Source organism: Betta splendens, chromosome 22 (genome assembly GCF_900634795.4).
Source record: "Betta splendens chromosome 22, fBetSpl5.4, whole genome shotgun sequence".
Taxonomy (NCBI): domain Eukaryota; kingdom Metazoa; phylum Chordata; class Actinopteri; order Anabantiformes; family Osphronemidae; genus Betta; species Betta splendens.
This window is the reverse complement of record NC_040900.2, coordinates 1,365,927-1,393,861: the sequence shown is the minus strand read 5'-3', so window position 1 is coordinate 1,393,861 and position 27,935 is coordinate 1,365,927. Positions and strand designations below refer to the sequence as shown.

Below are 27,935 nucleotides of genomic sequence, written 5' to 3'. Positions count from 1 at the left end.
TCATTTAAATCCAACCAATTGCATAGAAATCTCCTCAGCAGCAGGGATGCGTAGCCCACGAGCCTCTTACTGACAGAGGAGCTAATTGGCGCTAATGGTGCGTTATTCAGAGCGGTGGATCCACTGCAACACGCGTGTGCAGAGTCCACACGGGAATATCTGACCTGACACGGTCGCCTGAGGCGAGTCATGAGGAGCAGCCAGCAGGGGACGACTGCTGTTTACTTAACATGTGTAGGAACAGCAGGTTTAGACACCTGCAAGCCCAAGCTCAGCAGCTCCGACTGGCCTGAATCTGAAACTTTACTGCGGGTCTGGAGACACAAAGGAAACCGACGCATGGCTGGTGGAGTCATATGATCACAGGAAACACACTGGTTTTATATTTCAACCTCCTGACCCACTATTTAAAACATGCATTATTATTATTAATTTAAAGCTAATTGGACTTTATTCTACACAGGACAATGTTTCTCTGTTGTTCAGGTGAGTCAACAACAGCCTCAGATTCCTCAGCTGCTTTAAATCCTGCACAATAAAAAATTGATTGATTAATGAGCAGCGTGGGACAAAAGCCGCTCGTTACCCCTCTGCCTGTAAAACAGCCGCCTGCGGTGACTCTATTTACTCCCACAGTCGCTTTGGCCGCTGACCAGATCCTGTGCATGTGTTTCTCCTTAAGCTCTTCTGCTGTGTGGCCACATTTAGAGTCAGGAAGCTTGAGTTTCTGAGCTCCACATATTTACTACACCTCGATTGGTAGCATTTCTGCTGAGCTTCTAAACACCTCAATTTAAGCTCACGGGGAACTTATTTAGAGCCTCGTTCCGTGACGATAACAGGAAGCCGCTGGGCTGTGAAATCCCAGCTACACGCGTGCTCCGTGTTCAGGTGAGTCTTACCTTGATCGAACTGTTTCTGGATGTTGTCCTGGTCCGTCTTGTTCCCACAGACACGGTACAACCCCTCCGTCGTCAGGCCTGCGAGCACAAGACAACAGGCTTTCAGTTGATCGGCGGCTCACGTTTAGGCCGAAACGCAGCATTACAGGGTTAAACAGAAACACATGGGCCGACAGGAGCCGAGCAAGAGGCTTTATCAAATGTGGTTTTCAGGAACCGCACACTCAGATTTGTTTTCATTGAACTAGAATCTGCACAACTTCACATTCCAGGCAACAAGAACTATCGAGCGGTTTTACTCTCTGGGTTTCAGCCGCCTTTTGAACAGTATTTACTATGTAGCTCCACTCATTTGCTGTGCACAGGCCTGTTTGAAGGCTGCGTGCATTGGTCACCAGCTGATCCCGGTGCGGCTGCGGTGACACACGCTGCCATGCTCAGCCGCCTGGAGTCAGCCCGTCGCTGACCCGTCCCCCGTGGAGTCTATCTATCACAGTATCAAACAAGTGAGAGGAGCATCAGCTGCTGCTCTGGTGCCTTCAGAAACTGTACGTAATGTTTATACATTGATTACAGATCGAGTATTTTATTGAATTTTCTTTTTTTTCACTGTATATAAATATTTCAGCTGACATCACACATAATGAAGGAAAACAAAACGGTTGCCAGGCAACCAACTTCTATCACAATTATCAAAAATTACAGGAAGACAGTCCAGCTGCTCCCAATAATAGTTATAATGATGTAAACCATCATATGATGAATCTGTGAGCTGCACTGAAGCCATTCGTCTGCCAGTTTGGTTTAATAAACGCGTTAATACATTTGTGGCATTCTGTCCTAATTTACTTCCATTTAACATCGTGTTTACTCTCCTCGTGTAAACACATTTACATTGTGGGATACAAACTAACGCATCTGCGGGTGTTGGTGAGTAACTGCCTTTGTTTCCTGCAGCTTCTATGTGAATTACCAAACATTTATCAGCTGTTAATGGACTTCGTCTTAGCAGCGACCGCGGCTGTTTAATCACTTGGTTCCTCAGGTTTCAAACTATTTGTATGCGCTTTGATACATCTGCTGAATGCTTTGTTGAGTCATTGTTACTACATCATGATGGACTCGATGTCCCGTGTGCATGTGTGTTGAAAACGAGGTCTCTAACAGAAAGGAAAGTCAATATTCATAAATGAACTTACAACCGTTAACAGGCTTCAGTTGGTCTGAGAACTGCATTTTTGAATGTAAACCTCACAGCCAGCTGGCACCGGACAGCTGATCTCAGACCAGCACATGTGGAGACAGAGGGTCTTAATTACAGCTATAATGTGTGTTCTGGCTGCAGAAACAAAGCGAAAGCACACGTACATCCACACTGAGCACAGGCTGCTGCTGCTGCCGCTGCTGCCGCCGCCGCTGCTGCTGCTGCTGCTGCTGCTGCTGCTGCTGCAAGGTCACTCGCTGCAGCACAGACGCACGCGTGCGTCTGCAGAGGCAGGTATTATGTAAATGCAGCTTTAATGGACTGTGTGTGATGCGCTCTGCTGTGTGTTGACTCAGGTGTGTGATGTCCTTAAATTAGCAGGAATCTTTTTTCCCGCTAAGCAGCGAGAGCCCACTGGAACCAGCAGCATCGTGTGATTCTCACTCAGCAGGAGGCTCAGCGCTGGTGTGGGAGCTTTGAGCGCGTTCTAAACACTCAACATACATAAATATGTTTAAACGGCTGCTTTTGTGAAGGTCGAGCTGCGACTGATACTAAATTACACAACAGAGCAACACGTCGGTACAAGGCTCCAACTGCTTTCCAGCATCGTGAAACGTTTCTCTACAGATTCTGGTTCTTCCTGCTCGACACACCTGAACGGCGGAGTTTGTTTGACCGTCGAGCAGCCAGAAGCAGAACATTCCTCCAGCAGAATGTTAACGAGGATGAAGAAATGAGCTCACGGAGGCTCCAACTGAAACCAGAGCTTACATGGAGGCTTGGAGGCAGGAACGCTGACTAATGATCCTTTGCATTGAAACCTACAGTCAGTGCTAGACCTCGTCTAAATATGAGCTGCGTCCACATCGTGTTCCGTGACGTGGATCTGATCTTGATGCTTCACACACTCGTGTTTGTAGACGTGTGTGAGATCCTCACAGTCCAGACTGAAATCATCCTTTAACTGTTTGGTTCCACACGCTCCTCCCAGTCCAACCAGCATGTTCCTCACCCCCATGTTTACTTTCAGTGAACTGCGATTCGCCAGCGCTGATTGATGATGACGGCCAGAAGCACACGTGCACAGGACTGGAATGTTAACAAAAGGCAGATGAGAGGCCGAAGCTACGAGGTTCTGCTGCAGGACTTTCCACGCTGTGATGTGCGACACACAAACAGAGCAGAGCGCTGCTGTTGATGAGTCCAGCTCTGCTGTGTGGCTGCGTCCACGTCTCGCCTGAGCTCCGACGCAGGCGAGTGTTTAGTGCTGCAGCTGATGAAAGACAACCAGCGACTTGGACGCGGTCTCACATGCAGCAGCGTGTAACTGAAGAGTCATCACGCGTTTGTACCTGTTACATCAAATCAAAGCACTTCTCTTCAAACACTCAGCTGGAAAAAGGCCAATGGCTGAGGAAACAAACTATTTCTTCCCACTGTCACCACTTGTGGCCTGTTTCCTGCAGTGATCACAAGCCGTTGACGTAACACAACACTGATTTTCTCTGTGACCTGAATTCAGCATGGCTCATTTAGTTTGACCTTAAAGTGACCTGCAACGCCCCTGATGAAGTGTCGTCACCTCATACATCTGAGTCCAGAGGATGTACAGTAACACACACAGAGGACCTGAGGGGAAGGAAGTCAACGCTGTGGGGATCTGATAAGACTCGTGTAACAGCGATAGGATCCAGTACCACAGCTCAGCTCATCGGTCTCCATCTTAGCTCAGAGCTGCTTCCCTGTCTCACCCTCTGCCTGTTACTGACTAAAGGCCCAGAGGAAAAGGTCCAAACATCATCCCTGCTGCTGCTGAACCAACATCTGTGTCACTGTGGGCGATGACCTTTGACCTGAACAGATTGATAATGACACATCTGAACAAAATGTTTACTTGACCTTATAAACGGACAAACATTCCATTTTAAACACATTATTCTCATTAAGATAACGACTTTAGAGGATGAGTCAGGCTCAGCAGCACAGACAATCAGATTAGAGATAAGGTGAGATGGAAAAACCTCCGCACAGCGGAGACGTGAACAGTGTTCTACGTTTTTGTTACTAGCTTCACAATGTTCTCCTGGGTCTACAGTAAATGTAGAGTTCTGCCTGGAATCAGCAGCAGAGATCATGCATCTCCTACATTAGCGTCTCTCCAGTGGTTCCCTACACACAAAGCACTTAATGATGCAGCTCCATCTCATCTTAAAGACCTCATCGCTCCCAGAGCGCTGGTCTACTGGTGGTTTCAGAGTTTCTATTTGTAAAACAGGAGGTCTGAGTGAAGCTGCTGTAGGTTTCGGTGCTGGGACCCCCTTCATACATTCTCATTAACACCAATCTTACTTTAGGAAAATCAGACCCTGCTGTGAAAACATCTGCTTTTAGCTGAGCCCGAGTTACACTTTCAGGCTCAGTGCACAGACTTTATCTATAAAACATAAAGAAATAGTATCTGACCCCACATTTGCTTTGACGGAATTATTTTAATGCTGCTCCTGCTTTTTGTTCAATCTAAATAAGCATAAATGCTCATAACACAAAGCGGTTTGAGGGGTCAGAGGTGGACGTGTGCTGCGTTTGAGTGTTTTTATCTACGTCTACATATGGTCACACCGTCTCACTGTGTTAATCCTAAACCCAACAACAAACACGATCTGCTGCCTCCACTTCGTATCAGCACAGCGCAGCCTGCATGTTCCACTTTCTCATATCCAGGACATTTAGGACTGATCCTGCTCATTACACAGGGAATATGAGGAAGATGAATGTGCAGGTAAAAGCGCTTGTTTCCCCTGAGGAAACCAAACACAGCTTTCCCACAATCCTCTGAAGGCTGAAGAATGATGTGAGCTCCCTGGTCTGGAAGTCATTCTGCTGCCGATACACTCCAGCAGAGAGAGTTCAGCTTTATGTGTATGGACGTAATGACCTAAAGTAAGCACTTTCTTTGTCTCCCCTCCCTCGCGTGCGCGCTCACAGTGGAGGCTGTGCTCTGGTGGAGTCATCAGTTTCTCTGCCTGTGTGTTAATTTAATGGCCGACCCTCCGCACAACCGTGGGTCAATATAAATCAATACATAGGCTGCAGAGTGAGCGCAAGTATGATTTAATATGTGGGCACCTTGGATAACTAGAGCCATAACCCGCGACCCCGCCCACGCGTCCCAGCAGACGACAGGCTGCAGCAGCGGTCTGGAGTCAGTCCGTTAGCCACCTTTACAACAGGAGCAGCGAGCGCTCAAATACCCACTGGTAACTCACCACTTCATCACACGGCCAGCTTCTCTGTGTCCATATCAAATGACTTCTACAGAGCTACAGAGGCCGGATGAGCGTCTGTGCAGCCGAGGCCTCATGGTGCAGGAGAAACCTGCGATTCTTCATGCGCTCTTTTAGCAGACGCTGCCTCAAGTTCCCGACTGCAGCGTTGGTCCTGATGTTGATCAGTGATGCTGACGGTCAAGGGAAGAAACGAGGGAACCTGCCCCAGTTAGAGCCACACGCAGCTTAACGAGAACCTGGGCCGCTGGCGCCGCAGCCATCAAGATGCACTTTGTAGGATCAGGCCCCTTTAAAGCTTGACCGATACTTATGAAGTCAGCACCTCGTCCTCTGCTGCATCTATTCTGACCATTTGTTTATAATCCTCTAAATCCTCCAACTATTGGAGGATTTAGCTGTTATAAACCACTTCAGGGCTCTTTTAGTTTGTGCAATGGGAACAAATATATATTACATTCACTTCATTAAACTAATCAAGACAATTCAACACTAGGAGAAAATATCCAAGAATGTTTTTTCTTCAAGCTGCCTTTTGTCAACGGAGCGTTTATTCTGCTGATGAGAAGCAGCAGCTGACAGGGGACACAGGGTAAAATGTTTCAAACTGCTGCTCTTTCTTTCTGTCGCTTTCTGATGTGTAAATGTCTCATTTACGTCCTGTCTCCCTGAATCTGAGAACCTTATTTTCTGTGTTTTATCACAGAGTAAAATGAGGGGGGACGTGGAAGAGGACAGAGGCGGTAGGAGATGTGAGCTGCTGCAGGGAGGAGAACAGTTAACCTGCTATTACCATAAACACCACCACCTACACCTCCCTGTGCTTTTCACTCGGTATCTACCCTCTAATCCACTAAACGGTGCATGTGCTGGACAAAAGGCTGTAGACAGACAAAGAGAGGAGCAAGTGGGAGACAGTAGAGGCCATTATAAGTCAGACTGAAACCGAAACTAATGTGATGTGAGTCTGAGGAGTGTGACCTCTGTCTCGGCATATTTCAGTATTTATGCGAACCCAAACTTTGCCTCAGTCTCTGTCTGAGGCTTCAGAACCCCCCGTGGCGAGTGGCTCATTTATGGCGTCCCCTCAAGGCTTTTATGTGATGTCACGTCCACCAGAGCGGGACGGACCTGACGCCAGTGACCTCGACCTATGAGCTCAAACTGTTTCCTACACTCGAGTCCAAGGGGACATTTGTGGCGAAGCTAAAGAAATTCCCTCCAGGCGTTCGTAACAAGATGAGTCCACAGCAACCTTGACATTTCCCCATGAAGTCTCGGGCCCTAAAGGTCAGCGAGGGACGTGCAGGGGAGAAAACTGATCAGTGATCTGCTGCTGTTGTTACACTGTGCACATGAGCATCCTCAGTCACACACTGAGAACAGGACACATAGCCTGTGATATCACATTCAGCCGTGGTCAAACTGGTTCACATCCTCCTACTCTCAGCTCATAAGCTTCTTTTTACAACCTGCTTCCTTGACTGTTCCTGACGTCGCCTTTCATTTACATTCATTCCTGCTGCATCTCAGACTATTTGAATTAATCGCAACTACATATAAAACGCACCACTGGACGATCCACAGCTCAAACCGCTCACATGCCTCCTCACAGTGAAAGCCTGCACTGCTGTAATTCATGTTGGACAGATGTCCAGCTTTAAGAAACGACAGGAGCGGGTGGCGACTCACGCACACGCACACTAATTTCTAATAAAACCGAGACAGATGGCCCAGTGTTATAAATAGAGCCATCACACTGCCGCTACCTAAGCTACTGCTCTATTTACAACCAGTTGTTCACTTTCTATTCGTCCTTTCTCACTTCAGGTTTTCCTCTAATGACCTTCATCCTGATGAAGATTAATTAATAATCAGGCCTCACATTTATTGCTATTTTTCTTATTAAATAATATATTATTTGATGGCCAATATCAAACTTAAATTCTTCATGGGTCCAAAGTGATTGTAAAGTAAGTGGCTACGCTGCCCAAGGACGCTGCAATGTGGTGGCTGGAGATTGAACCGTCAAACACGTGATTAATGGCTAACCCAGACTACACCCTGAGCCACAGCTGCTTTCAATTTCTATATTCTTATTTATACAAACAAAGGTTCAAAGAACCTGGATTTAGGAATTCAGAGATTCTGTAAAATAAAATAAATGTTGATTAATTCTTAATTGATGTGAAAAAGCTGTGAGCTGGGGTGATTTCATGATGCCAGTACTAAAGAGTCCGCTCTACAACACACATACATGTACATGTCTTCACTGTTACATTCTGCTACTAATAATTGAGCACATTCTACATTTTTAATGTGTCATTGTGCTCCAACACACGCACACAATGTGAATTTGGATTTGATAGGCTGAGTGACAACCCAGGGGAGACGTGGAAGGAGTGAGGAGATAATGATGAGGCGGAGAAGGTGTGGGGGAAGAGCATAAATAGAGTACGATGAGAGGCTGGAAGGAGAAGAATGAGAAAGAGTGGGAGTGGGAAAAGTGAGTAAGAAAAGAGGCCGAAGAAACAGAAGAAACATCGAGGAGCAAAACAAGAATATGTACAAATGGAGCAGCAGAAAGAAGAGGAACAGAGGAGAGGATGAGGATGATGAGGAAGGAGCAAGGAGAAAAAATAGAGATTTAAGGGAGGAAAGATGATAAGATGATAGACAGCCAGAAAGGAGGATGAGGTGAAGAGGAGGACGGACGAAGAGGGTTCAGTCCAGAGGGGTTCAGTCAGAACACAGTAAAAGAGAACCCTTCAACAAAGTCATGCATTGTGTTGGAGGGGGTTCCTACATCTGAAGGAACGGCATGCGTATGTGTGATAAGCCTGCAGCAAATGTCCAGCTGAAGGCCCCCCCCCCCCACCACCACCATCACCATCATGATGAATCACCCTCACCACCATCACCACCATCACCCCCACGGCCACCAAGACTCGCCCTCAACACCTCCAGCAGATCCAACAGCCACAGTTCATTGAGCTAATGACACACGCATGTTGTGGTGACGTGAGGCCATGATCAGACACTAAACCCACCACAGTCAGACCTGCAATGACACAGACATGACGCACAACACAGGAAACGCTGCACACACTCATCAATGAGATGAGTGAGCCCCAGCTCCGTTAGCGGCGAGGCCGAGATGAAGCAGAGGCATGTGTTACTGAAGATAACGTCACCCGCTGCTCAACAAATTTCAACGGAGTTTGGGGAAACGCTCATTGGAAATGACACCGATCATCAGACCTGCAGTCGCGGCTGGAACAAGGTGACATTTCACTCGTGATCGGCTGAGACAGATGTGACAATACCAATGAGCCGGGACCTTTTTCCTGCTGTCGTCTTATCAGCAGAAAGTGCCGAGGTTAAGGTTGTCAGAGTTTATTTCAACATTTCATTTTCTGCTGAATGTCAGCAAAACAGGATTAATTGGAGAGGCGCAGCCTCCCGAACTCGTAGCCAAGATGTTTTTGGTCATTTCCAACAGACTGGACACAACATGTCAAACCACCACTCACTATAGAAACTATCACAATCAAAAAAACAAGCTGAATGAAAATGGCGCTACGGTGGAAAAGTTAAATGAAGGTTGGTGCCAGTTGATGTGACAGTAAAGATCTGTGACTGTGGTGTATTTTCCTTTTTGTTTCTCAGTCCTATTTAAGCTTCATAATACTATTTTCTGTAACATTCAATAATGCGATGGTAAAACCCCTGGTTTTGGTTAGCTGCTAAAAATGTGTCATCAAAAATAACCTCCGCATTAAACCACCACTTTACATTAACATGGACTGAGGCATTTTTAAAACCTTAAAATAAAACAGTAGGTTTGCTGGAAGGTTGGAAGAGAAATTCCACAAGTCAAATATCCTGCACCTTCAGACGTGGTTCATGAGTTTCACTACGCGTTTTCTTCCAGGAGGATGAAACTCCAACCATACGATGGTGGAAGAATACGTTAAATGGCTAAAAGTCAAACCAATAGAGGTCATTTTATAATCTTGGTCATCTCATTTTTGAAGACTCCCCCACACAGATTATCTGTCTCTATCATTGCTGCCTTTGGCCAGTTGTGCGTTGAAGTTTCTCTAAATAATGGACTTGTGCCGCCCATGAAACGTCCCTTGTTCTAACGCTGCTCGGTTCTCGCTGCTGCTCGTCTGCTAGCTTGCTCTCCACGCGCTCACATGTTCGCTGGCGGCATCATGGCAGAACATGAGAGGAAGAGAGATGGAGAAAAGAGGGAGAAGGACAACATAAGGGCTTTTCAAGGCAAACAAATGGAAGACTGGACTGCTCGACTGCAGCCACAGGACGGACACACACACACACACACACACACACACACACACACACACACACACACACACACACACACACACACACACACACACACACACACACACACACACAGTCCCATTAGGCCAGATGACTGCCTCGGAGCCAGGTGGCACTGCACCAGCCTCTCCCTCACCCATTTCCCTTTTTCTCTTCACCCCCCCACACACACACACACACACACACAGACCCGGTAGCATGTTAATTCCTCCTACCAGGGCGTTTTAGCCCCCGGCCGGGCTCATACCGGCCTCGTCTGTCCCTCGCCTTCAGGTTTGGACGCCGCCCTAATACTCGGTGCAGACACACGCCAGGGGCCACAACCAATTGCCTTAATCTAATCCTCGTACTGGCTCTCTCACATGAAGAGAGAAATATATCACCGACACAGGAGGTGAATTTGCAGAAAGCCTTCTTTAGGTTGGAATTATTCTGATCTATCGCCGCTGGTCCGGACTCCTGCTCGCTGTGACCTCACGTCTGGTGTGTGAAGCACACCAGACGTGACAAAACTGAAAAGAGTCAACTGGAAATACAAACACTAAATATTTACTCAGAAGATCAAACAAGGTAATTTGGGCCAATTATTAGTAACTTTTGCTGAAATATTGTCTAAATATGGAAAAAAGCCAAACCACTGAATGAGCCTTAACTAACCAGAGTAAATGAGCGAGGATGTTGCTGAGGCCAAAAACAGGCAATCACATTCAATTAACTGAGTTACAAAGGCAGAACTACGGCCACTTAATTCTCTCTCTCTCTGGGGACGATCGACGCACAGAGAACAAACAAGTGAGAAAAACAGAGGGCGGGTAAAGGACGCAGAAAGAGCAGCGCTCGCCCAGAGGGAAGGGGCTGCCTGCATGAAAGGGGCAGAGTCCCGCTTTCCCCTGCTCCCCAGGAAAGGAGGGAGGGGGGGGGCGTGATGGAGGACTGGCTGCTCCAACAGTCGTCCAGAGGCACCACACACACAGTCGACCACCAGGAAGTCAAAGCTCTGCTAGCTGCTCATGACAAGTATCTGGTGCATCTTATGATAAAAGCAGAACAATCTCTTTTTAGGCACCAGACATTCAGATTCAACACATCATCCAGGTTTTTGGTGCTTTAAAGACCAATTACTGGATTATTTTAATAAAAATACCTGCTCCACGGTCTGATGCGTGTGTGTAATATGTGCGCCTTACATCATCCTCTGTGATCACCATTAATGACACAGACTCAGCCTCACCTCAGTGTGACCACAATTACCACCGGAACATCCCCTTACTCACATTCACGCACGCACGCACGCACGCACGCACGCACGCACGCACGCACGCACGCACGCACAGCTGGTGGTTCATCACATGTGGTTAAAGCCCAACCAACCATCCGCCTGTGAGCTCCCAGTCCCCCTCTCTAACTGGGAAAAACCAAACACCACTTAGTGACTTGTGCTCCAATTATTAAGATGCTCAGCAGAGGCCGTGACTCAGACTAAACGAGTGGACACTTCTTTTATTAGATTATTGCTGTAAAACAGTCAAAGGTTGCAGAGGTTGGCTTGTCAGAAGAAACCAGCAGGAAGTTAATGAGTTAATCAGTGCAGCCTGACATCGTAACAACGTTGTATGAAACACCTGCTGCTGCTGAAATATCACAAACCCCAGAGTTTGACTCGACGCGTTCATGTGAGAAATGAAATTCATCAGTGACCCGGATGTAATTGTAAAAGGTCAAGATTTCGTACTCGGTGACTTCCCGGTCCAGTGGAGAAAAACTCCAGAGAACAAAGGCGAGTCAAAAACAAATTACTTCTGTTGTAATAAAGGGTTTGACTTCCTCTGGAATGAAGTGTGTAAACAAACCTGGGATTTCACTTAAATTACGCACACGACCGAGTGGCTGCACATCGATTGGCAGACACCCACGGCTGCTGGTGCCCTCAAACCCACACGCGGGGGTCCGACCATCACGTCCCAGTGCCCACACGCACGCCGCTGGGCCGGCGCCGGGTTTCAGGCCGCTGTGGTTGTTTCTCCAAACGAAGCTGCTAACGATGTGAGGCGCTCCTCAGACAGACGGCAGCGTGACTGGGCCACGGGTCCAACAGTTAGACGCTCCCTTCAGACCGCTGGGAGCACCCGGCCCATTGAACAGTGCAGTGTTTCTGCTGCCAGCAGGAGGAACCGGGGGCAGAGCTGACTGGAGTCGACTTCTTCCACCGAAGCACAGGGGCTTCACTGAGACGTAATAAGGAGGAGGATGACTGACGGGAAAGGGCAGACGGGCTCAGTATATTAAAATTATCCCTCACGCCTGTCATTTGTGCTTTTGTAGCCTTCATATCATCCTGAACTACGTCTTTCCAGCCACTGGGTTCGAGGATGTACATCAAAAATGTATGAGTTGCTTTTATAAACATATTTCACTGAATTCGCTGAAGCCGGCTGACGACAGCCAATCATCAGCAGCCTGAGTGATGTGGCTTCTGAATGAACCTCCTCGTCCGCTGGGGATCCGCGGTTTTACCTTTTTTATTCCATGGTCACAGAAAAATACATCTACATGTGCAAAACAATCCCAGAGGCATTGGCACAAACGGCAACATCCATAGTACAGTTTAATTTATGCTCCTGCTTTGAATTACTTGCAACGGTGCCAAACTCGAAGCAAGTAGACGTTAAACAACAGCTACAGGCTCTTTACATTAAAATACCTTCATTAGAGCTTTTTATTTTTTTGCATTCTGAACATTGATGTACAATTGAAATCACATTTATGCAGTGAAATTAGGAGTATTAAAGAATAATTTGATAAAAAACAGACAAACCCCACCATCAAAGAACATTTTCCACAAAAAAACTTGAAGCCTTGTTTTAATTAGCCTAACGTCCAATGGAAGTTCATTTGAGGAGCAGAAGCTCGTCTCCTGTTTCACTCCTTCCATCCATCCTTCCTCACATTATGCTAAGTGCTGGGGAAGATAACAACCAATGGGATTTCCAAATGCATCAACATCAAAAAGCCATTTAATCATTGCTCTACCTCGCTCCCTCTTCTCCCCCAGCCTCCGTGCCAAATACCATTTGGTGTCTCTGGGGAGCAGGAAACATTTAATAAAACTTCTCTAACCGTGTTTGAGTGAAGGGAGCTGCGTGGCCTGGCATGTGCAGCCACAGCCATCTGCTCATCATCCACGACTCCACTCCAGGAACCGGCTGAGCCACAGGTTTTACTCTGGGACCTAACTTTTACCTTGAGGTCCATAAGTTGAGAGTTGGAGTTCCAATCGACTGGTATCTCTTTCACTGCTGCTTTAACTGTGGAGTTTAAGCTGATGGCAGAGCAGAACGTACGCAGCTGTAGCTGGTGCAGACTGGACCCTGGGGTTTGTGTGTTTTGGACATTTTATTTACCAAGATGTCAGCAACTTGGAGGAACCAAAAGAGCTTTGGGAAGAGAGACGTTGCTTTACCTTCACAGACTTACATCTCACTTCAACTGTTTCTTGGAGCTTTTCACCACCAGGACAAGTAGAACAGAATAACAGCTTTCCATCCGATGAAACGTACAAGTGCTCTTTTGTTTGAGAAAAGGACATGTTTTATACACAACGGCTTGTGCACTGATCTGGTTACTTAACAGTGCTACTAAAAGCTGAGGAAGCATGGCACATGGGTGGCATATAAAATATGGAGAATTTGCATCAGAGCCCAGCATCAGTGAGCACTCAGAGTTAATTATTTACCTCAGTGTCGTGTATTAATAACAAGGTTTTAGCTTGACAGTTCAGATCAGAAATTTAAAAAGTGAAACTGTCCTTAAACCTGATCAAATATGGGCAGGAACTGACAAAGACCGGGGGATTGAGCCTCGACTTTATCACCAGTCTCTGAAATACGTGCATAACGGTTTTAATTTAGATTCATGGTTTACAGTTCAGTTAAAAACCACTAAGCAAGAAGGACATCACGACGGCTGGACAGCAGTGACGTCTGCTGTATTCACTGACCTGAAACTCCTCACCTGCATTTCCCTCGTTTTTCTAAAGCTACTACTGTTCTGTAAATGTGTGAGTTCACTCCTCATAGAGAGAGGGAGGATGCAGAGTGTGTGGGCAGGAGACTTTGAAGAACTACCTCATGTCACCCTCTTTCCACTCGCTATTCATTCTTTTTTTTTTTTAATCCTCTGCCTTCTTCTGTAGTCTCTTTGATTTCTTTTCCACAGCAATTCTCTCCCAGAAGTATTATCAGGTCTCTGCAGCTCTGACCCTTCACCTCCACACTAGTGGATGCTAGTAGAAATTGAAGTTTTTCTGCCACCGAGTTCTCTACAAGGCTACGGATAACAGCAAGAGCTTAATGCTGAAAATACAGAGTAGAGATTTGTGCTCAACCTTATACACTTGGGTAAAAGCGTGACCATCTAAAAGCATGATCCCCTGTCTGCTGCATTTGAGAGAAATGTAAGGTCAGGACCCATCACTGTGCTGTAAAGGCCAGACGTACAAAGAGATGCCCAAGGCGGAGGCAGACTCTGTCCTGTGGGACAGAAAAGCAAACTCTCCTTCACATACAATCGTTTAGACTCGAGTATACACACGCCCACTCTTTACACTCACACACATTCAGGAACATGTATATTTATTCAGCTTTTATGACAGCATAAGACCATATGGACGTATGGGCCGGACAGCGGGGTGATGAATGTAGGCTGGATGTCCGACCACTCGACACAAAGCATTTAACTCTGACTGGAGAGCGCGTGTAATCAAACAACACGCCAATCATTCTGCTGGAAATCTCCACATTTGAAGGAAGAAGAAACCCACAGCATTAACTACCCAGCAGCCTCCTGATCGAACATCTACCTAAGACAAACACATAACGACTGGTGGATCGAGAAAGGATGAAAGCTGTGTCTTCACTGGAAGTTAAAATCACCTTGCCTGTAAAAACGCATTATTGGCTCCTACGGTTAATTTATCAGCATGTCAAACCACAAACATTCCAGGTAATAATGTAATAATCTAAGGCAAGATGATGAATAAAGGCTGAGTTTTAATCTACTGCAGTGTTTTCAAGGGCATCCTTTCTTTTTAAGGAAGATTTGCCTCGTTCTGTATGATTTAAATCAACAACCCTTAAAGGGTTTGCAAGGCTGAAGGGAAGCCTGTTAGTTGTGTTATTAGTTGAATACAGTGACTTTGATGCACTAACAAGCAGCACTCCTCAAAGAAAACAGGAGCAGCAAAGAACCTACATCATTTTTGTTTAATGACAGCATTTTATCAAAGTCTTTCTTTGATGCTACCAACTAAGACAAAACTCTTGGCACAGATGTACAGTTAATGAGCTACATCCTGGAAAAATCTCACAAAGCGCTGCAGCAATAAAAGCTCAGGAATGTCAAATATCTGCGTAAAAGCTGAAACTTCAGGAGTGGATGAAGCGAAGCACAGTCTTATCAGCAACACATAAAATAAAGGTCAGACACGAGCACGGTTTCTACCGCCACGCTTCCAGGCACATTTACAGCCACACTGTCTCACAAAGTCACAGCTTTTCTCCGACACTTTCTGGTCTGAAACCACAGGCACCACAAATAGCTATTGCCACCTCTCTGCCTCTCAGCTGCAGCAGCCTATTACATGCTGTTAAACTCCAGCAACCAGCTGTCTGGCCTGCTGCAGATTTCTGCTCCCCTGTACGAGCAAAGCCACGATGACCAGTCCAGGGCTCAAGCTAAGATCAGCTGTTATTGTAGATTACTGTGCAGAGGAAACAATAAATTGATTAATCTCTTAGTCGGCTGTGGATTAGAGCATATAGTAAGTTGTCCACAGCAAGGTCAGTGTGTCAGCCTCATCCTATGGTCCAATTAGCTCCTGGTATGTATAGTGTAATACACTGAGTTTCTATTTTAATGGGTCTATTTGTGCACGCTGCTCTTGTGTCATGCATATATAGACTCTGCCCACAAAGACCAGACCGACCAACTATACTAACCTTTTACTACATTGCTGCTACTATTTTCTCTGTCATATCTCGATGATATAAGTAACAGATTAACAGTTTCCGGCAGAGTTTAACCAACAGAGGCCAAATGTAATAGATTATACATGAGTTTGAACCCAGGTTTTCCACTGTGCACTGTGTTTGCAGGACGGCCCCACCCTCTGAGCTATAAACTCAAATTTGTTATACAAGCAGATTAGACAGCTAACAAGGAGGATGCAGCAGGCTGCACAGGAGGCTACCGAAGCCTCTGCATAGGCCCCCTAACAAGGAAACAACCTGGAAAGTCTCATCAAGTTGTAAGAGCTGTCTGGATATGAAACACCTCACACAAGAGTAGGTTTAAGGAAAAAACAAAGAGACAAAGATGTTGTTGCAGCGTCTGCTGAGAAATGATATTCTGGAAAAATAAGTGAGGGGGAAAGCTGTTAAATCCACCCAACAGACCGTCTGGACTTAGAGGGTTTCACAGCACTGGCCATGAAATCTCCAAAACACTGCTGTCAACTGGCAGGCGTCCGCCCACACATGCACATCCACACACATACAGCGCTGGGATTAATCCTAAATTTGGTTGGCAGCCACCAACGGGCTCATGTAGATCCAGCTGAATATCAAAACATATTCGGAAGGGATTTTCAGGACAGGAATTAACAGCCCCAGAACGTAAAGAGCTCAAAAGCAAACGCTACCTTCAGAACAGAACAGAACTCAGTGAATAACAGTAGGAACGCAGGAAGCACCTCATTTACAGTACAAACTATACATTTGCTGAACATATGGCTTCAGAGGGAGGATGAGAGAAAATAGAAAGGACTTGATAAAATGTGTTTCCATATTTGAAGTGATTTGTTTTCTTTGGTAAACAGCTGAAAGGCTCCTGCATCTATTTAGCTGCAGTGGGAGCAATTCCAAACAACTGTCCCTAAAACAACATCAAAAAAACCTTCAGAGACCATTTTCTAACTTCTACAAATACTTGAACTGATCCTGATTTGAGCCCACAAACACGCAGCAGCAGCAGCAGCAGCAGCAGCAGCAGCAGAGGCTCAACAGGAAACGTCACGTCAGTCACTATCGCACAGAATGTGACTCTGGCAGGAGAAGTTACTTTGAGGTCGCTTTTGCTTTTTAGAGCCCATTCAGAGGAAAGAAGTACTGGACCGTGTGTAAATACATTATGCAACAAACTCATAAAATATTAAATATGTTTGAAATATTGATGTCAGTGGTCAGAGGAAGTTTGGTGAAGCTGCTTTGGTCTATAACACACAGTGGAGAGGCTTTATGTGCGTATACATGCAGAACAACACACTAAAAAAGAACCTGGCTACGAGCTCAGCCATAAACAAAACATATACTCTGAAAGCGATCAGATACTCTGGATCAAGTGTCTGCCACAGAGCGTATAAATACCCAGCTAAACTATGACTTCACTGAGGAATCTCAGACCTTAGAGGCCTTCTTCACAACAGCTGGGCAGGAAGCCAGGCGCATACCCGGTATGCACTGGAGGCTTGCGTCACTCGGAGACACATGTCCAAACAGGCCAAGAGCCTTATTTCAAAGCTTTATTTAACTAGAACAAGCCAGTGATTGGGTCTTACCGACTGCCTTGCTCAGGGGCATTTCAACACAAGTCTGTGACGTAAGGGAAGTTCACAAAATATTCATCAGGACGTGTCACTGGTACCATCTCATTTGGTTCTTCATCCTTGTGCATGTTTGACAAACTGAGGCGTTCGCATTAACTCGCTGTTTAATCTCTGTAATCTTTTACATCTTATAGTACAATCACTGCAGTAGTGCTTTGGCAGCACATCAAACACAAACCCAATGAAGCAGCACATGGCTTGTATTGACTGGCGGCCTCACAGGCAGGTTGATAGACCAAACAATACACGTTGGGCAAGTGACATCAGAGCCCAGAGGTGAACCTCCTTAGAAAGGAGATCATTGCGTTTCCCCCTCCCATTGCAAATATGCTTCAAACCTACATTCTCTCACTCAGAGCCTCAGTTCAAAAGACATCAGAAGCACATTCACAGCAAAGAAAAGCGTTGCCAAGTAAAACCAAACAAGCTTGATCTATAAGGAGTTATGAAACACCAGCCTGGGGGCCTAGATGCATCTGAACAGGCAGGAGATGTTACACAGAGATAGAAAGAAGAAGCGCTATGACAGACATAACGAGAAACGTGTGACTCACCTGTTCGCTCAATGTAGTCAACGCATTTCTCGATAAACAGCGGGATGGGTCGGTCTGGGGTCACCAGGTTCTGCAAGGGAACGCCAAAGTAATTGCTCTCCCAGGTTCTCCGGGTGGGAGGATACAGAGGCTTGGGGGGCTTGATGGATTTTCCCTAAACAGGCAGAAGGGATGATTAAAAGACGGAAAGAAACAAATGAAGTGGGGAGTGAAAGAAAAGTGAAACCGGGAAGACCAGGTTAATAATAAAGATGAAAAGGTGTGAAAGAGAAAGAGTCATTAATGATCAAGAAAACAAGAGGTGACATTGAAGAAAAAACAGAAAATTATTTTAAAGAAAGGATTGTGATGCAGTAAAAAGAGAAAAGATGTCAGATAGGACGATGGAGGAACAAACACAAACAGGCAAAGTTAAGGAAAATTAAGCGCATGAGCAGATGGAGGCAAAAAAAGACACGAGGGAGAGAAGATGGAGGAGGAGAGAGGTTGAAGAGGAGGCAGAACATATCAGAGGAGAGGAGGAGGAGGGCAGTCAGGGAATAGATCAGAAAGAAAGTCAGGGGGATGAAAGGAGAAAGCGGAGGGAGGTTCATGTGGAGGAAGACGAGAAGAAAGAAGAAAACCACAGACAAAACCGTTATTCACGACCAACGCTGGGGCAAGAAACAAGGTGCTGAGGTGGCTTTGATTTCCCACACTCCCCTGCTCTTCAAAGTGTTGTCATGCCTACAGCGTTGGGGCTCGTCTGTAATTGGTCCGGACGGCTACTAAACACCTTCCATTTTGTACCTTCTGGTTGTGCGCTCGCGCTGCTCTCTGATTATCAAAGACAGTTTGAATGTTCCGACAATGCCCCGCATTCATGACGCCCATGTAGCGCCAGTGGCTGCGTCTCTGCCCATTTGCACATTATTATCTGATTCGAGCTGGCGTGCTCACAAGCGTGCATGTGTGCGATTGTCAGAGTCCAATTGTGTGTCGTACACGAATTGTCATGATGTGATTATTTTGCTGAAAGCAGCAATTGCTAAATAGCAGCAATGCCAACAGTCAAATTATTGTAGATTATATTTTTCGCCCGACTAAATTTTTAATCAAAAGCAGATGTTGCAGCTTCAGATAAGTGTCTTAAAATCTCCGGCTGCTATTGCCATTATATGTTTCAGCAAATGTAAATATGCCTTTAATGGGGGGCTGGAAACTAGCATTCTGGTGTTTGAGTCAGTCAGCTAACTGTGTGTTTATAGGCATGTTTTATTGCTGGCCTCGTCTTTCCATGTTTTATGTTCTGCATTTGGTTGCAACCCAGCGTTCAGCTGCTCAGACGTCTATGTCTTCAGTATTTATCCTGGAGTCTAGATGACAAACAGCTGAAGCTTGTAGAGCTCAGCAGCCTCAGACAAGCATTCAGGGAGAAGTTGTTGTGCAGCATTAGACAGCATCTTATCACAGATGCAGCCTCTGCTCACAGACAGAAACCTAATGTCTTCACCAGCGCAGCTTTTAAAAGGAGCTTTATTGGCTGCTTGGGGCCTGTACGGTGTGGATGCTCATAAAACGTTTCAGGGCTGTGGCCTGATCAATCAATTATCAAATTAGTTTACTCTCGCCATGAGCCCCAAGCCTATTAAAACCCTAAATCTGCTCATATCCCCCACCACACACACACAGCTGCTCACACAATCTCTTCTGCTTCCATTCACTGACTCACACACAAACATACTTTGACTCTCTCATATTCAAAAGATTGACAGTCAGTGTCTTTAGACTTAAACGTCTGTGTTGTGGCTTCCGTCTTCTCTGCAGCACTTTAAAAGCTCTGAGAAATGAAATAAAAGCATTAATGACACATTAGACTGACCTTCTTCGGCTCCTTTGGCATCTTGGGTGTCTTCTTTTTCTTCAGCTTTTTGTCCTCCTGCTCAGGATCGGAGGTGATAGCGGGGTTATCTATCCCACTTTTCCAGGGGTCGACAGGGGAGAGCAGAGGGTCCTCCTCGCTGCCCCTGTGGGCCCGTCCCTTCTTCTTTTTCTGCATAGCAGGTCCAGTGTCCTCTCCGTCGCTTTCAGAGTGGGATCGTCTTTGGTAAGCCTTTGTCTTGCTAAACAGGATTTTAGAGCGGTGTTTGTACTTCGATGGCCGCCGACCAGCCTGATACTTCCTGTCGAATCCATTCTCTTCCTCTCCTACGTGAAGACCATGCAACCCTCCAAAGTTTCTTATTTTGACCAGACGGCTGTGTGCGTCATCAGGTACAGCATATATGTCATCGCTGTGAAGACCCCTGGGCCTTAGCATCGTGTCCACAGGGTCTGCATAGTTGTCTGATGCCTCCACGTCTTCAGTGTGCGTCATTGGCCCACGCTGCATGCGCCGATTACTTCGCATCCCAGCCTCGATGGTCTTGAGCAGATTGGGGTCCAGCTTTTTGACGTTAGGTTTGGGGATCACTGGTTTTGGGCGGACAGGTGGAGGCACTTTGTGGTTGCGTTCATGCTCCCCGACAGGTGTGCTATGGACTGGGTACTCGTTGCCTTCCAGGTCAATCCGGTACTTGGCCCGTTCGCTGGGTGTAGGGAGGAGCTGAACATCATCACCTATTGGGCTGTAAGGTGGCGGGGCCTCATTGTCATCATCTGACTCTGGGTAGTAGGTGTTATAGGCTGAGGAGTGGCTGCGCGGTGAGGTGGGGAACACGTCTTCACTGGCACCAGTAGTGCACTCACGTGATGAGCTGTCGAACACTACCGAGCTCTCAATGCTCGCCTTCTTCTCCAACACATCATTGAAGAAGGGTGTGAAAACCTCGGTCTGCCTGTGATACTGTGACAGAGAGTAGAGTGCTGTAAACTTGGCAGCAATCTCTGTGGCTATGTGCTCCCCCTCCGTCATCAGCTCCTTAATAGCGTCATTCTCAAAGAAGTCTGCCTGGCTGTCTGTGATTGCCACCATCTGGACAGGGATCACATCCTGAACTTCAGCCAAGAATGCCCGAAGGGTTGCCATAGAGGCCTTGCGTTTTGCAGAGTAGACCAAAATATAGCCGTGCACCATTTCATCTTTGCGGACACCAATGGCAGAGTGGTAAGAGAGGACAGTGACCTGGATCCTCCTTCTGCTGTCCCTAATAATCTTGTCCAGTATTAATGTGTTGGGCTGCCCTGGAGGCCCTGCACTACAGCAATGAGAGTCAAGGAAAGGAGAGAGGATGAGGTCAACGCTGAAAGGATCCCAACACATGGCACACATGACTATCCTAAGGTCTGCCTCGGACACGTCTTTGATAAAAGGCGGAAGGGCAAAGACATCAAAGTTATGCTTTAGTCCATCCAGCACAGCACGAAGACCCTGCTTAATTTGGAATTCGGTGAACTTACGTGGAAAGGCACCAGATGGAATGTCTACAAAGGTGCACTGCAGCTTGTTTGCCAGCTGTTGGCCTTGGTGCCTCAGGATAGGGATGTTTTTGCAAACATTGTCCCTCTGATTTGCCAGGATGAGAATGAACGGTAGTGGTTGAGCAAATCGGTCTCTCCTACTCTGTGCTATCTCTGCTCTGATCCTGCCTATGCAGTCCCCGATACAGTTGAGGGACTCTATAGAGTTGAAAACACAAAAGCAACCATGTGGCTTGAAAGCATTGTCCCACGTGTGGCTGAAGAGCAGCGTGGAGTTAACATCCACAGGGAGAAGCTCCAGTTCATAGATTTTACCATCCAAGGTGTACTCGTCATCCGTGGACTGAGCTCGGATCTCGTTGGCCAGTTCCTGTGACAGACCCTCCTTGCCCAGGAGGCAGAGGTTGATCTTATCAATGTTGGCGCTGTTATAGTAGAGATTCGAGCGCCCATGGTCGAGCTGCACCAGCCTGTTTGCTAAAACCTGCTCCACTTTTAGATCCACACAATTCTGCCCGCTCAGACATGTCTCCTTAGTAGGATGATAAACAAACCCAATGTGTTTGAGGAGAAGCGACTCTCTATCTGGGGCAAGCTTCTGCAGCGCTCTGTATCTGGGCTCCTCATTCAGCACACCATGGATTTCACTCATCTTGTCACAGCTAGGAGTGGCATTGAGATCCAAGTCATAGAACAGCTCGGCATGCTCAAAAAGCATTTCCTGAAAATCCTCTTTGGCCCTTTCAACTATTTCCTGCTGATGTCTACAGTAAACATCCCTTCTATCTGATTCTGCGATGTACTTGTAGGCCTCGTCCTCCATGACAAAGCACATGACTTCCTCCCAAGGCTGCCCTGGACTAATAAAATGAACCCTCTCTAGCGTTTTCTTGAACCTGTCCTTCATCTCCACCCTTCTCTTCTCTGAGAGCAGATGTTGGACGTGGTTGTGGTAAATTCTCTCAGCTTCGTGGGTATCAAGCAGGTCAAATGGTATCCTGCGGTCACTGTTATCAATGTGGTCTGTCTCATCCCATGGTGTTTGCTCCAAAACTAGAAACCAGTAGTGGAACTCGGGCCGGTTCCGGATGACACTCTGTGCCTCGGGCCACGTGAGATGCTCGACCTCTTCCAGGTTATTGAGGAGGTTGTTAAGGGTTTTCGGTAGTGTTGTCAGGTACTCCTCCCTCCGTCTCTTAATGTGTTCCTGCTTTATCTGTGCAATGTGCTTTGTGAACATGTTTCGTGCTTTCTTGGAGCCCTCCAATGTGATGAACTCATCATAGTCGGGTTGGCCTTTCATGTTGTTTATCACTGTTTTCCATGTGGTGTGGTAATCTCTTACGGTGTGCACCATTAATTTCTCAAATCTATCTGTTACAGAGGCCACAAGCTGCCGCTGGATTTTATAGGCTTCCAGGTATGGCACAGTTTTGGGCTTTCCTCTTGTTTTATCCAGCTGCTGAATGAGGGCATTGAAGCAGAGATCCACATTGACATTAGAACGTGCTGACGTCTCAATGAGCATCAGGTTCTTCTTGCTGGCAACGAACGCCTGCAGGTCCCTCAGGTGCTGGTCCACACACTCGTCACATTTCGTGGCAGCAACAACAATGGGCTTCTTAGATTTAACAATTTGGGAGTAGAGGCTGTTGACGAACTTCATTTGGTCGTCAAACTTTCTATTGCAACCTTTGCTAACATCAATGCAGAGAACAAAGCCATCAATGTTTAGCTTCCCATCAGGCATCTGCTTCTGGTCAAAGTCCTGCTCCAAGCCGAGCTGGTCTGTGCAGATGTACATAAGCTTCTCTGCCGACTGGAGTTTGGTTGCTGCTGCCCGTTTGGTGTAAGGCTGCAGGTTTGTACTCCGATGAGGAAGAAATGTCTGGTCATCAATGAACTCTGTCTGTTCAATAACTTGGATTTTGCAGTCCAGCCCATCGTCCCCTCGATGGGAAACATCCCCCCAGTACAGAAAGTGGTCATTGTTAACAACACGTCCACCAAAGTCTATTGTGCTCAGCACTGAGGTGTGCTCCGCATAGTAGTTGTCTGCGTCAGGACGCACGTATCGATTGCATAAGCAGGACTTGCCAACGCCACAATTCCCCTTCTCTTTCTCCGTCCCAGAGAGGCCAACCACGCTGACGGCGAATGTCGGGGGGCGCGCATCCTTGTTCTTGGCCATTATATCCCCCCACTCATCGCTAACTCTGTCGCTTCCAGGAAAAAAGGTCAAGATATCATTCCAGTTCTGCTCGTTAGTAGTACAGAGGCACTTTCATTCTGATTCTCCCGTGGTAGTGATGAATCCCCCTCCAACGCTATCTCTGTTTCTATCCTGGGGCTTCTCTAAGCTGGGATAGAGCAGCCGGTTTCTCCTTTTATCACCTGCCTGCAAGACATGGAATTCACAATTAGGAAAGATAAAGACAAAACAAACAAAAGTATACTTGCACTGATTCGTCCTTAGAGCACCTCAGCTGCCTTATCACAAATAATATAATTAGCTTTTTGTTTCTTAATCCCTCTGGGGCCGACATGTCAATATACCTCTACGGTTTAGTGGTTTGAAACAACAAATCAGACATGTTAATCTGTTATTACATGAAGTGATCAGAAAAATATACAGTGCACGTTTACATTGTTGAGCACAACAAAAGGATGCTCACAAATCCTTGGGTAAATTATTTTGATTGCTGCTTTATAACTACAGTAAAAGCTTTGTAGCCTGGAAATGTGATGAAAATGCTAATTTAAAAATTTTAAGTATAAATGTTTAAAAATGCAATATCAAAAAAAGGCTTTTGAGAAGACAAAACCCAAAATTGAGAGAGTACAACTTATATAAGAGGAAGGGACAGTAATTCAATCACGGATCGTGCTCCACAATGTCACTTTTCCCCCTCAGCAAAAAGAAGTGCTTTCAACCAATTTGTGCCCAGGCAAGATAAAAATGGCATGCAACTCAAGCCCTTTGACAGCCACTGACCTAGAAATAATTTGCTTCTCTGTGAGAGTGAAACAGAGAAAATAAATCAGTTCACAGATTTGTTATCATCAGCAGAGCCTACGGCTACACGATTAGGCCTAAATGCATAATCCTGGTCATTTTGCTGGTGGTTCTCACAGCAAATGTTTCATGATATTCTGGCCATAGTCGTTCATTTGGATTAACAGCTTCCATTACTTGTACTCACATCTTGTCTATTTCATTTAAAATAAATCACCTCAAAGCTCAAATGTGGCTAATGCCTGTGCAATCTTCCCGTTAGTATTATCAGGTACGAACACAATCACATAAGCCTGAACCCTAACGTGACCTGACTAAAGGCAGCAGATACACAGCTACACAAGAGGCAATTGGTTAAGAAGCCTGGAAATTGAACAGATATAAGACACTATTTGCTCAGTTACATGTGGAAGCTCATCTTACTTGTCTGATCATTCGACAAAGCTCACAGTTAAATAACCTCTAATCATAAACTACCTTCCCCTCAAACACACCCAGGATATTAGATCACGTCAGAAAGCAAACAGACCAGCAGGTTGTTCAGGTTTGAAAATCTAAACACTATTCTGTAGAGCGGTTACTGTGCCACACCTGACTGTAGCAGAGAAGGAGAGGTACATCAGAGCTGATGAACTGGAGACGCACTGCACATGTGCACATACCAATAAGTGGCACGAACGCCCGCCGGCAAGGTTTTCCTCCCTCTGGGTCTAAAACTAACTGTTACTAATTTGGCAATCATTGTTTGGCTTATTTACTAATTAGGGATTTGAAAATGTCATTTCTTTACTTCTGTGACATTGTAATCAGGAAAAGCAGAGTCTTTACTTGGCAACAGAAAACAACCAGCAGATAGAAAATCTGAACTCAATTAATTTCCTGTTGATCGACTCACCAACTGATTATTAGAGCCTGTCATTCCTACCATGATTCCCGTCCAGACCACAGTGTTTGGGAAGATCCCTTCCCAAATCCACACATCTGTGTTGAATATCTGACAGCCAGTATCAAAGGATACGTTCACTATGTTGTCAAAACACACTGCCATTATGTCTTCATCAGTTTTATCGCAACAAAGATGAGGTGAGAAACAGCAGCGGTGGGAGCCAGAAGCTGTGCACGTTAAACACCTGCACGGAGATGGTTTTATTACTGCTGGAAGCCAACTTGTACAACACAAATAGCTAAAAGTAGCCTCGTGCATCATAATTAGTCTATTCACTGTGAGGCTGCGAGGGGGATTAAGGTATCAGTTGGCAAGCTGGTTTCAGAGATGACTAAACGCTGTTAAGCCCTAAAACACAGCGGAGCGCACTGCAAGGTTTGCGATCCCTGGCAACGCTTCACCCGGCTGGATGTGCAGGTTAAAAGAAGCGGGTTCCCGCTGAGACGAGCATCCTATCTGCTTTAAATGAGCTGCCAATGACTCATTATATTTCCCCCATTGACATTCTGATCTCCGGTACAGACAACTCTCTCCCCGCAGGAAAAGATTAATCAACGAACTGTCTCCTAGAAGAGCAACGAGTGACGCTCCCACAATGAGAGAAATGGACTCCATTAACACCACGTTACCTTTGTTCCGCCCTCCTACAATAACGCGCTGACTGTGACTGACCAGCTGAGGCGGCGACAGCATACTGATCGCACTCCACCGAGTTTCTGAGGTACTCATTCTCAGATGTAAGCGACTGCCATTTTCAGCTGCATAATAGAGCTCCGCTTTACATCTCAGACACCTCATGGTGAGAAATACAGCAAAACGCAACATCAACGTCAAAACACAACCAAATGTTGTTATATTGGATCTTAACGGCGCTTCGTTTCATCGAAGGGAACTTTATTTTGGTCTTCACCGTGGAGCTGCTAAACAAACATCTTCATTGCTGCCAATTTAAATAAACCTTTGATTACATCTACACAAGTATGAACTGGAACATCTTGTACAACAATGTCCCTTAAACACACCTTGTATGTATTCAATCACAGTCCAAGCTCATTTTAAACCAGTGCATCACTCATCTGACTTTCTACTCCTCCAAAGTGCCAATGATGTCAGAACAACGGTTTGGACTCAACCAACCCGACGATCACGCCTTCATGTGGTTAAAACACACTGACACTAAAAGACAAAGAAGACACAGGTGCAGCGATTGTAAAAGCATAAACTAAATTAAAACATATACTGGTCTACAAGAAGCAGCATAAGTCAACATTTAGATCCAAGAGTCTGTATTTGACCTGTTTTTAGAAAGCTGAGAGAGACAGAGCCTCGCTGAATCATTTCATAAGACACAATCTATACTAAATACCAGATGATTTACCCTCCACCACTTAGCACTTGGTGGATTTTCTTTAAGACACTAAAGGGATTAGAAGAAAGCCGGAACAGCCCTTTAACGAGAGTTTGGGGACGGGGCAAACTGAACCGCATCAGGCTGAGTCGATGCAATGGCACAAACCCAGTGACCTGCGCGGCTCAGTGACGCTGGGCACCGGCTCCGACCGCAGCTGGGACCATCTGGGCTCGAAACGCCGGGGATGGTGTCGGGACACAACCAGAACCCTCCCCGCGGGACTCCTGGCTCCGACCCTGCCTCCACCCTCATGCCCCCGTCCAGCACCGCAGCGATGAGCGGAGACGAGCAGCGAAAAGCCCAAACCCGAGGTCACAGAGCTGCTCCGGAGCCACGAGCGTAATCCTCTATTCACAAAGTCATTTAGGAGCTTCGTCCGGGCGGCGTTATAACGCCAGAAAAGGGACGACACCGCGCACAACTTTACGGAATAAAGACAGCGGCGCAATAAGAGAGTTTGGGAGTCAACGTTAACGAGTTGGTTAAAGCTGGAATAAACCCAACACACGGTTTTGTTAATGCGTCAATGCCCCGTGGCTCGTTCGCGACCGCAGCTAGAAAACGGTGCTTGTTCGCTCATTTCTCCCGGGGATAAATGAAAGATGAAACCCGGCCCGGCCCGGCCCAGATACTCCAGGAGAGAAAATCCCACCTTTCCAACTCCGATTCGCTAGCATTAGCCGAGCTGCGCTAGCCTAGCATGCCGAGGGTAGGAGAGTTGCTAGCTCGGTTAGCTGGCGCTAGCAGCGAAGCCGTCCTGACGCCGGGGGAAAGAAAGCGGCTCCCAACCCCCGCACGGGCTGCTTCCACCGGCCCGGACCCACGGCCCGCGTCACCCGACGCGGCACAGGACGAGCGCTGGCTAAGCTAGCGAGGTCCCGATCCCGGTGCCAAAGCGTTCCCCTACCCACCTAATAACATGGTCGCTCCCAGATCCACATACCGCGGAGCAGAGGAGAAAGCATTCCCACAGTAACAGCCAGAAACTCCGCTTTACAATGCGCCACCGGCGCTCGTCAGGGCGTGCGACCCGCTCCGGGCTCGGGTCCAGCGGAGGGTCCACTCCCTTTAGTCCCGAGCGGCCGCGGAGCGCGGGTTCGGCTGGGTTTTGGAGGCGTCCGTGTGGTTCAGGCTGAAGCCGAAGCTGCTCTGCTCCCCTCCCCTCAGCAGCACTGCCAGGCAGCAATGGCGACTCCCTCTCTC

The 27,935-nt window shown here is 46.7% G+C and overlaps 1 protein-coding gene across 3 annotated transcripts in view; it reads right to left on the bottom strand.

Moving 5' to 3' along the window:
• arhgap5 (Rho GTPase activating protein 5) overlaps positions 1–27,935 on the bottom strand; it is a 34,526-nt gene extending 6,591 nt beyond the window's left edge. The window contains exons 1-4 of one of the 3 annotated variants that reach the window (XM_029138478.3): positions 27,644–27,935; positions 19,822–23,757; positions 17,961–18,114; positions 903–980 (exon numbers count right to left, since the gene is read on the bottom strand). In XM_029138478.3, coding sequence (XP_028994311.1) covers positions 903–980; positions 17,961–18,114; positions 19,822–23,550 — 3,961 coding nt within the window. In that variant the 5' untranslated portion in view covers positions 23,551–23,757; positions 27,644–27,935. Of the gene's footprint in view, positions 1–902; positions 981–17,960; positions 18,115–19,821; positions 23,758–27,384; positions 27,610–27,643 lie in introns of those variants that run through there. The other 2 variants (XM_029138479.3, XM_055505557.1) reach the window with 2 other exon arrangements.